Below are 11803 nucleotides of genomic sequence, written 5' to 3' on the forward strand. Positions count from 1 at the left end.
CTTCTAAAGAACAGTCAGGGTTAATCTCTTCTAGGACTGACCGGTTTGAACGCCTTGCAGTCCAAGGGACTCGCAGGAGTCTTCTCCAGCATCATAGTTCAAAGGCCTCAATTCTTTGGCGCTCAGCCTTTCTTATGGTCCAACTTTCACAGCCATACATTGCAACTGGGAAAACCATGGCCTGGACTATACGCACTTTTATTGGCAGGGTGATGTCTCTGCTTTTTAGTATGCTGTCTAGATTTGCCATAGCTTTTCCTAAGCCCCAGGAGCAAGCGTCTTTTAATTTCTTGGCTGCAGTCCCCATCTGAGGTGATCTTAATTTTATTAAGTGATAACAAATAGAATAATTTATTGTGTGAACAGATTTGCAATTAACCTCCCTGGGAAAAAGATTAAGAATGGAGGTCATTGCAATGTAAATTATGAAATTAGTCAAAGTACCTCTGGCTCCCGCAATATTGTATAGAGGTCATAAGAAAAGGAGTGATCTTACTAATGTCAATATTGACTGCCAGAGGTTAAATAAGGTAGGCAGGTAAACATTATTATGGTCTCTCATAGCACATGTACAAATATGCATATGTAGATAAAATTCTATGCACAGCACATCATAAAAATAAGTGATTATAGAATTGTGTAGCCTAACAAAATATTGAGGTGGTAATGATGAGAGTTCAAAATTTATTCTTTCAAGTTGAATATTGAAGACCTTTCAATAATCCAAGAATGGTTTTATTTCTGTGCAGATGAGCTGAAAGATGAAGATGTGAATGAAGAGTAATGTGCTATCAACCTAAACAATATTGGTAAAATCTATTTCATTAATTCTTTGTGTATTGTTTCAGGAAAATTTGTCTCATAATTAATATTTTTGTCTTATTTTTATGTTGCAATAGGACTTCTAAATAAAGATCACCTGATTAACTGCTTTCTGGGGATGACTTCTGAACATGAAAATGTTTTACAGATCTAAAACTGTTAAGCTCCTCTATCTGCACGTATATATCCCAGTTACATCAATATTTATATTGTTCAGCAAATTTACATAAGCGACAATAATAGCACTTTCCTGACCATAAACTATATTTACAGTAAATATTAATAGAACTATTTTTTTCTCCTGAATGTTCAATAATCTGTAAACATAAGTATCATTTGAATAAACATTTTTGGAGGTAGATGATTATCTGAAGCATTCAATAGTGAACATTCTGGATTTTTGAAAACAAAGTAAACATGCAAAGAATAGTGTGGATAGCATGCACAAACTATTGGCAGTTATTAATCTGTTTTTTTACATTTGGCTGTCTGAGAACAATCATGTGGTCGTCTATCCATTAGCAAACTGTTTTTCCTTAAAATCTGTAGCAAATGGAGATATCCAGTATCAATAAAGTGCAGGCATGTTATGGTTGTCTACAGAAATGGGTTGACATTTCCTTTTAATTTTGTTCTTTTCTGATTTTAACCGGTGTCAAGCTTCTGATTTTAAAAATTACTGTGACTTTTCAACTTTGTTTTGAAAATGCACTGAAGTACATGGGAAGGGGTCTCAGTCATTATGCCTAACAAACCAGGTTGGCCCAAGAAGCATAGTCATAGAGGAGAGCTGGGTGCAAGAGCTGCTAGCACAGTGTTTCTCAACCTTGACAATTTTAAGGCATGTGGACTTCAACTCCCAGAATTCCACAGCCAGCATTGCTGGCTGTGGAATTCTGGGAGTTGAAGTCCACGTGCCTTAAAATTGTCAAGGTTGAGAAACACTGTGCAGTTAGCACATCCATCAAAAGAAAAAAAATAAGCCAGATTTAGATTTGCTGGTATCACATGTCCTAAGAACACGGAGAGATTTTGGCAGGTAGGAGAAGAGTGCATGACTGTTTGCCTGAGTAGGAAATCAAGAAGCATAAGCAAACTTGACTGTTTTCATTTGTACAAATAGATTTACAGCAATCAGTTTAGCAATGGAATGTCCTAGGATGGTGCTGTGCTATTTTAATGGCAATAACGGGCAAAATAATGCTAAATAATGAAGGCAGACAAATGATGATTATAATTCAGCTAAATTATTACGATTGTTCAAGATAAGCTACAGTAATCAGGTCTCTCTGTCCTGGTTGGGCCACATGGAGGAAGGGCCTAGCAGAGTCCACTTCTCTGGCAGTTCTTTTGCATTCTCTACAATTCAGGAAAGTTTTTACGCAACATAGATCTTCCTTTTTACATTTTTGCAAAGTTCTAAAAAAGCAGTAATAAATTAAATACGTCACTGTATCCTGACATTAGTTTGACAAAACATGCCATCTTATTAGCTAATACAGCTTTACATTATTTAGCAATGTATGCAAGGCATTATTCATAAACACCAGATGTTCTTTTCTTAACCACAAGAATTCCACAGTTCAGACTTTTCTTATTAACCAGCTCACCATGCCAGGTTCCTGCTTTCTCAATTTTAGGGTCAGAATTAAATTCTTCTGAAAGAATTCAGTTTATAAATCAAGAATATACCATTTGTGTTAATTAAATTAATTAATTAATTAAATTCAATAATTTGATTTATAATTTAGTTAAAGCAATTAAAATCTTAATATTTAATATTAAATTATTTTAAATATTTTAAAGTAACTTTTTGAGGCAGACCTACAGCCTATAGTGTTCCCTATATTAATCAGGCCAATCTCAATGTGTATGTGCCTACTTCTACCCATGCTGGTCGGCTAAAAAAGTACAAATCATTTTCATAGCATCTGCAGCATATAGGTTGTTCGTTTGACCTGGGTTTGATACTAAGCCTCTCCTCAAATATCCACAAGAGGACTCTGATTTTGAAATTTAATAAACTTAATAAAAGCGTAAGTAGTTCATCTTTTTTATTGAGTCAGTCAAATAATGAAAAGGATACATACGACAAATTAGGATCAAAATGCTATGTAATACGCAAAACAATAAATCAATAAAATGTACACCAAGCTGCAATTTGAGGAAAAATTGATGCAAGTGTTCTATAGATTAAAAATGCTGAAAAGGGAAACTCCATCCAAAAAATTCTGAAAATAAAATTTGAATTAATATATTTAATATGTAATATATTTATTAGATATGATTCCAGAGGACTAAATTAAAAGCACCAGAATTTATTAAAGTATATTCAAACAGTGATAAGAATCAATGAGGCACAACACCAGATAAGGGAAACTTTGCCTTCAACACAGGATTGGGAGACTAATGTTGGAAAATATGTGGATACTGAAAAAATGACTTTATATATATTCACAGCAGAAGTCTAATCAAATTCAAGCAGGAATTGTTCATTGAAATGCAGCATATATGCAAGAACAAAACAAGTCCAGACCCCCAGAATATGTTTTTCTTTAAAGAAAAGGATAAATAGATTTAAAAAAATAATTATAAGGACCCAAATACTGCAGAAATGAGTAGTAATTGCAGGTAATTAAAGTGTAATAGAATTTAACATAGTTGTGCAGGCCATTTTGTAGAGGATCTTGGCCTTTGTACTCTCATTTTTGCCACAACATTTTTGCCATGTTGTTTCATTTTTTTTTCAAGATTTCCCAATACATGTGCTGATGTGGCATCAAGATCAGCAGTAAAGCGAAGAAACACAGACTTTACTTTTGTGCATCATGCACCATAAAAGCATTGCAGTTGCATATTTCAGTTTGCCTAGCATCATCAATACCAACCAGAGGTCATGATAGAGTTCATGTTCATTTCACTTTTTGTGTCTGACAAATATATGAGTCTACCCACACTTCTGGTCTGGGAGTTTTTCTTTCAGTATACAGCAGCCTCGAGTCTAGGCCAAAATGCTTATACTGATATATAAAGCCTTATATAACTAGGATATCTAGTCACTTTATCATTTTTATACCTGCCCAGCAATTAAAGTACAGCAGGGCCTTCCTTTGGATGTGGTACACTAGTTACGCCTTGGCATTTAGCAATCTGAGAGGATACTTTTGAAACCCTTCCTATCCAGTTGCAATAAGCACTGAATCTTTATAACTTTTGGCATTAACTAAGCATCTCTGTTCATCAAGGCCAGGGTAGAGCCTTGCTCTTAACTCGTGGACTTCAACTCCCAGAATTCCTGTGCAAGCATGGCTGGCTCAGGACTTCTGGGAGTTGAAGTCCATGAGTCATAAAAGAGCCAAGGTTGCCTACCCCTGAATTCAAGGCCTTTCTCTAATTCTACGCTGCTATATCTTGCTATTATTTTATATTTTTTATTGTTTAAATCATTATAATTTTAAAGTTTTGTTTTATTGTACCCACTTTGGAATTAATTTGATAAAAATTAAGCTGCTTTAAAACTTTCTCTTAAGTTCTTGAAAAATCTTCTACATTTCACATATAACCTATATATTCACATATAACCCTTATAACACATATAAAGGGATTCCAATTCTGATTTGATTATCTTATGATCTGAACAGAGCAGCAGTTATTGATGCTGTGACTCACAATCTCTTGCCACATGACAGGGGTGCATTTTACAGCCCCCAGAGACCCCAAAATCTGAATGTGGTTTTTGAAGCCCCTCCAATGGCTGCCACCAAACTGTAATTTTTTAATGTGATACAAAGGGAATATTATTACTCTATGTTTATATAATTTCATTAACATATTAATTTTAATTTACAATTGAGTTACAGATTTTTATACTGGCCATATTACTTCATTAAATATCTGAGAACTGCCTTGGTAAGAAAATGTTTGGGTATTCCTGCTATAATCCTGTATCTCTATTCCAGCCCAAAAGATGCTAGGTAGCATCAGTCCTGCCAATGAAATGGTCAAAGTGAATGATTTGCTTTGTTCCTAGAAATGCAGTGATGGGTAGTTCCATTTTATAATTAATGTGCTATTTTTCATGCTAGTTCTTGGATCTTTTAAAATTATATAAGTGTGTTATAGCCTTTAGGAGATATCCAACTAAAAACAACTTTTGTTTTCTGTACCATTGCACAGTTGCTAAATAAATAGAACTTAACATGTAGTTTAAATTAAAAATACCATTCCAGCCTCAGTTTGCCATTATATTTTAATTAATTCAGATATTCTGCCCTTGACCAGAAACATGTGCCATCACTTCAAATTCCTGTCTGCTCCCCTCTCAATAGTTTTAGGATTAGAACTGAAGACAGTTGCTCAACAAATAAAGAATATTACAATTGCCCTTTCATCATCTTCTGCTGCTCATGTCTGCTAGCTGATAATTACCAGCTTCCTAGCGTTCTTAATGCTAAATAATATCAACAGCTTTTTCTTAATGCTAAATGAATTAAAAACAGATTATTCAGAAGTTTTCAAATTCAAAAGAAACACAATCAGAATGAAACACAACAACTGTAGATAGATAGATAGATAGATAGATAGATAGATAGATAGATAGATAGATAGATAGATAGATAGATAGATAGATAGGCAGGCAGGCAGACAGACAGACAGGAGAAGGCAGAGAGAAAAGGTTGGACAGAAGTTGGAGAATGAAGGGTAGAGGGCAAGTGTTTGTTCCTTGGCAGAGAAGAACAGTCCAGGATGGCTTCCCTAGAAGTCCAGAGGGATGAGAGCTCCACCCAAGACCCAAGATATTGAAGAGCTAAGAGATATCCAATTATTACCCAAACTAGGACTAGCACTAGCACTGATGATGTTACCTAGTTGAGATAATGAAACATCTGCAAGAAAACAACCAAATTCAGAGAACACTAAGGACCCCTCATTTCAATCCTGAATTACAAATATTCTCCTTTATTGGGAGATCCAACTAGTTGCACGTGCCAGATTCACTCCAAGCCTTTGAGGGGATGGAGAGGATTGGTTGTTGGTAGAAAAGCTCTGGTTTTGGGGGGAAAAGTGGGCAGAAGACCCCTGCCCCCATGCAGAAGCAGATGGTATTTTGGCTGAAGTGGCAAAAGGTCAAGCAATACTGAGCACATTCCAGTAATCCCAGCCCATTCCTTTCTTTTCTCATTTTTGTCAGAAGATGAAAATGAAGATGAAGAAAAAGGAGGAGGAAAGGAAAGGGAGGGGGGAAAGGTCACTGCTGGCAGATCTGGGAGGAAATTCAACACCAGCACTCTGTTGTTTAGCCTCTTATAAATCCCTGCTGAAAATAATTGTATATTAGGGTAAAAAGCATCCACTGTTGGTATTTCTTTGTCCATTATCACCCTGGCAAAGAAATGCATCCCCACTTTTAAAAGGAACCCTGTCGCACTGTAATACAGTTATAGAAAGCGTGCAAATTTTAAATTATGCTGACAAAAATCACATTAGAGGAATTCCTTTTCTCGTTGGATGTACTCTACCTTTCCAGATTGTGTAAGAACAAATGTAACATTAAAGCTGTTTTGTAATGTCTGCATAACCCTTCTCACCCTTTTCTTTTATGCATTCTGTTCTTATTTTCTGAGGCTAAATCACACAGAAATAAATTTAAGATGGTTATGATATGTAGAACATTTGCAAAGGTTTACCCAATAATGTTCAAAGAAAGAAAATAAAATCCTGAACATTTACAATGATGCTTAAAAGTTTGAGAACTTTTTTGAATTTTCAATATTTCTGCATAAATATGACCTAAAACATGTATATACTGGTAGTCCCCGACTTACAACCATTCATTTAATGACTGTTCAAAGTTAAATGCCGTGGTGGCGCAGTGGTTAGAAGGCAGCACTGCAGGCTACTTCTGCTGACTGCCTGCTACCAGCAGTTCGGCAGTTCGATTCTCACCGGCTCAAGGTTGACTCAGCCTTCCATCCTTCCAAGATTAGTAAAATGAGGACCCAGATTGTTGGGGGCAACATGCTGATTCTATAAACCGCTTAGAGAGGGCAGTAAAGCACTATGAAGCGGTATATAAGTCTAAGTGCTATTGCTACAATGGCACTGAAAAAAGTGATTTATGACTGTTTTTCACTCTTATCACCATTGGTGAACTTCTTTGCATGTACTGCCCACTTCAGTTTCTTCCCCAACATTTCTATAGGATTAAGATCAAGACTTTGACTTGGCCATTCCAAAACATTAACTTTCTTCCGTTTTAGCCGTTCTTTGTACAATTTGTGTGTGGGGGTCATTGCCTTGCTGCAGTTATGTTATGTTGTGTTGTGTTATGTTATGTTATGTTGTTATGTTATGTTATGTTATGTTATGTTATGTTATGTTATGTTGTTGGTTTATGTACAAATTCTACACCACAGAAGGTCCTGCACTGATACAATAGCTGTAATTAGTATATGGAACAAACTGTGATCTTGTATATACACAATACCATTGTTACAAACATGGGGCTTTGTTTTGAGAGGACTTGGCCTCAGTTAAAAGCATGAGACTGGTATTAACATGGGTATAACATGCTGGCAGCAAAACAACAAAGGGTCAATTCTTAGATTCCCTAAGACCAATAATGTATCTTATTAGAAATATGGAGAGAAAATTATTGGTATCAAAATCTGTTTGAAAGAAGATTTATTTCAGAAATGTTTCCTAAATCTGCAATCCCCTGCTAGACCAGCTACTAGAGGGGGCTGTAAAGCTGTTATAGGATGACTCTTATCCAGTTACTTTGGTTGGTTAGAAATCTATATTTGAAAAACACCGTGGCCTATCTAACTGATTTTTACAGCAAAAAGAATTAGTGCAGCTTCGAATAATGCTGTGAAGTTTTCCTAAAAAGAAAGCCCCTGGCTTTATTTTCATGCAGTTCTTTTTGTTTCAAGTACATTCTATTTCTGAATGATTTATGTATGCCATTTTAAAATGGCTGGTTTAAATATAACCATTTAAAAATTTTAAAACTGTGAACTACAATTACCCACTTTACAAAGAAATTGGCTGTTATCCAGGTGAAACTGGTCTGGTGCCTCACTGACATCAAACAAACTCCATGAAACAGGGCATTATGTACATCTGATTCCATCATGTATTAGACAGAAGTTCTGCAATCATATTTTTATTTATGTAACATATTTCAAAGCTGTCAACATTGAAATGTCTTTTTATTAGGTATATAAATCATATTTTTATCTTACATGATATTCATTACTGAGGCATACATATACATGTATGGAGAGGAGGTCCACAACTATATATAACTTTGCCTAGCCCTAGACAGTGGGTGCTTAATTTAACTGGCCTGCTATATCAGAAAGTTATGTGTGGTGTCATCACCATATAGGCTCCCTGCTGTCAGGATTTCCAGGCCTAATTGAAAAAAAAAAAAATGCTTTGAGAGTTTTCCAGGAGGATTGGGGCTAAACTCACCTCTGATTAACTGATTGGCAACATTAGCATGATGAAGATCTATCACTACACGACTACTAAATGTTACAGCTGAAACAGGAAAAAGCTTCCTATTTAGATGGTATTTTGCACACCATTAAGGCCTTATCATGGAAAATGGTATGTAAAATACCATCCAAATAGGAAGCTTTTGCTATTTCTGCTGTAACATTTATTACTCATATAGTGATAGAGCTTCCTCACTTTGTGGAAAGCAGGTTCACAGGTATAAATATTCACAGGTATAAAAACAGATCCTATGCAATATAGTGCTAAAGTTTTTTCCCCTTGGTAATTTCCTACTAAAATCATTTTTCTATTTTCTAACCATTTTTTCCTATAATTATTTTTTTTAAATTTGTGATTGAAGTGCTTGGAATAAGTATGAGCTGTGGTGGCGCAATGGTTAGAATGCAGTACTGCAGGCTACTTCTACTGACTGCCGGCTGCCAGCAGTTCAGCAGTTTGAATCTCAGGGGCTCTATTCTTCCGAGGTCAGTAAAATGAGGGCCCAGATTGTTGGGAGCAATATGCTGACTCTGTAAACCATTTAGAAAGGTCTGTAAAGCACTATGAAGTGGTATATAAGTCTAAGTCAGGGGTAGGCAACCCAAAACACTCAAAGAGCCACTTGGACCCATTTCCCACCAAAAACAAAACACTGGGAGCTGCAAAACCCTTTTGATATCTAAAATGAAGATTACACTGCATATATCCTTTTTTACCTTTATATATATTATATTATATATTTGTGTGTGTGTGTGTGTGTGTGTGTATTTTAAAGGTAAAAAAGGATATATGCAGTGTTATCTTCATTTTAGATGTCAAAAGGGTCTCTCTGCCTCTCTCTCCTCTCCCTCTCTTCCCCCCTCTCTTTCTCTCCCTCTCTCTCTGTCCCTCTCCAAGGCAAGTTGCCCCCCTCTCCATCCTGCACCCCCCTCCCCCAAAGAGATTGGCTGGCAGAGTTTGTCAATCGCCACTCTTCCTCTTCCTCCTCCTCATCCCCCCCATTCTGGCTTCAGCACAGAGTTTGCACCAGAAGAAGAAGAAACGGGGCGCTTCCCCCCACCCGCTGTTTTTCTTCCACTCTTCCTTCTCCCAACACTTTTCGGCACGCGTTTGCTGGGAGCCGACCCAGATTTGAGCATCTTGGATTCCGATTCTTCCTCCCACACTCCCCACCCCCACGGATCCCTTCTTCCTCCCTCAACTGCCTCCCTCCACCCCAACATTGGCACTGCCCACCCCATTTCCCATCCTTCCCATTAGCATGCGGGGGCATGCCTAACTTGCGATGGGATCAGCATGGAAGGTGATGCTGCTGCCACAAAGGGGGTAGCAGCCCCGGCACCCGGGCGCAGTAGCCAGAAGGGTAGCTGAGTGCCCCCCATGCCCCTATTAAGCTCTCCCTTCCCTGGGCAGGCAGCAAGCTTGCAATTACGCTCAGAGACCGAGCCTGGCCCAGGACCTCCCCTCTTCCAGCCAGGACACTGTTGGGTGAGCTTCCCACAACCCAACACCCGAGTGAACAAACCTATCAGGTCCATGCCCAGCAAGACATACTGGGACTCTGGTGAATGATTGGGGTCCCCTCCTCCACCCTAGCACTTGGGGGCAGCTCCTCTGTGCTGCCCATGCCTTGTCTGAGCCCCTCCGCCTGGCTTGATCCGGACCCTGCAGGTGCTCAGCTAGGCAGCACTGGGGACAGCTGGCATAGCGCAGGCAGTGCCAGGGCCAGGTGGGGCCCCACAAAAGCGTCCAGCTGGCCTCTCCTCCTCCTGACCTCCATGCCCACCTGGACTACAGGCATTCACACTGGGCCAGGAAGGTGCATCTCTCTCACCAGCCCCGCCCCACCCCACGTCATTGTGTGCATGCCGGGCTGGCCAGCATAAAAGCCAGGGCTAGTTCAGTGCCCGGTTTGGTGCCAAGAAAGCCAGGGAAGTACTGCTGCGTTTGGCCGAGCATGGCCCCGGCGCGAGTGAGGCGGATCTAGCGGCTGTGGTGAGAGGGCACTATGAACGGCTACGGCTCCCCGTACTTGAACATGGGCGGCCTGGTGGCTCAGCCAGCCCAGGCGCCCCTGCAGCGGACACCCAAGTGCATGCACTGCTGCAACCACGACATGGTCTCATGGCTGAAGGGCCACAAGAGCGGCAGCACGTCATGGCCGCCCAGGTGGCGCCATGCCGCCATCAGGCCAAGAGCCTAGAGAGCCTCTTGCTACGCTGCCCGGGCACCCTGGAGCAGTGCCCGCCACCGCCACTGCTGTCCAGGGACAGCCTGTCGTGGCACTAGCCCCCCCAGTGGTGCCATGGCTACATCCCATGCGCGCAGGGCAAGCCCGGGCAGCGTGGAGTTCTGGCTGGGGCAGTGACCAGCGAGAACATCGTTCCCCGGGCCGTCCCCGGGCAGCCGAGCCAGCCACCTTCTGCGCCACCAGTGTCTTCAGGCCGGAACCGCTGCAACGGCCCGCTGACCGATAGGCTCTGTCCACCGGTGACATTGGAGCCTCCCGTGCTAGCGGAGGCTTCGGTGGGCCGCTCCTTGGGGGGATCCTGGGGCTTCCCCATGCAGCTCCCCGGCCACTTGCGCCTGGAACTGTGCAAGCCTGGGAAAGAGATTTCCTGGCCGCCCATCTCCCAGGGGGCGGGCCACCCAGGCGCAGGGCCAATCAGGAGCCCTGCGAGAGGGCAAGTCCCATGAGAGAGAGAGAGAGAGAGAGAGACAAGGGAAGTGCAAGTACCCCCCCTCTCTCTCCCTCCCTCCTTCCTTTCCTCCCTCCCTCCCTCCCTCCCTCTCTCTTTCTCTCTTTCTCTCTCTCTCCAAATGGTGGAGCAGGCTCTGGAGCTGCAGGAGATGGCTCAAAGAGCCACATGCGGCTCCAGAGCCACGGGTTGCCGACCCGTGGTCTAAGTGCTATTGCTATTGCTAATAAGTAATCAGAAAAGATTGAAGACTAGAACTTTAATGAATCTGTACAAACAGTAGGAATCAACAGGATATTTTTTAGAGATGTGCAAAACATTCTGTGTACAAGTTGTTCCATGTTTCTCTGCACAGCTCATTTTGGGTGGTATCCTGCAGAACTGAAACTCACATTTCAAAAGTTTTCTTCCATTCACAGAACAGAATTGGACAATTTTGCCCTGGGCATGGATTGAAATACACTTGTTCCCGGCTAACATATTGGAGTGAGGACAGGTATGGAAAAAGCCCAAAATGCAGCAGTTGGGATGGCTTAAGGAAGGGAGAAGACTAGGAAAATTTCAGGCCAGGAGAACCAGTGATTGGGAAGGTCATTTTCACAATTGCTCATGTCATGGATGCTTCATATGGATGTGTATGGTCTTTGGATTTTGCTCTTAGAAATTGGATGAATGGATGTTGTATAGCAGCAGCTGAGGGGAGGAATGGAAAGGCACTTGAAAGATATTGGGCAGGCAATCCAGTGGGATATGCAGTGCTGGATATCAATGGTGGC

The 11803-nt window shown here is 40.7% G+C and overlaps 1 protein-coding gene across 3 annotated transcripts in view; it reads left to right on the top strand.

The window, feature by feature from the left end:
- Window positions 1-1648, top strand: part of FSIP1 (fibrous sheath interacting protein 1) — a 51992-nt gene extending 50344 nt beyond the window's left edge. For 2 of the 3 annotated variants that reach the window (XM_039342663.1, XM_039342665.1), the window contains exon 13: window positions 750-931. In XM_039342663.1, the coding sequence (XP_039198597.1) occupies window positions 750-784 (35 nt within the window). In that variant the 3' untranslated portion in view covers window positions 785-931. Of the gene's footprint in view, window positions 1-749 lie in introns of all 3 variants that reach the window. The other variant, XM_039342664.1, reaches the window with a different exon arrangement.
- The last annotated feature ends 10155 nt before the right edge of the window (window positions 1649-11803 follow it).

Source organism: Crotalus tigris, unplaced genomic scaffold (genome assembly GCF_016545835.1).
Source record: "Crotalus tigris isolate CLP2741 ecotype Arizona unplaced genomic scaffold, ASM1654583v1 scf7180000017800.2534000, whole genome shotgun sequence".
Lineage (NCBI taxonomy): Eukaryota > Metazoa > Chordata > Lepidosauria > Squamata > Viperidae > Crotalus > Crotalus tigris.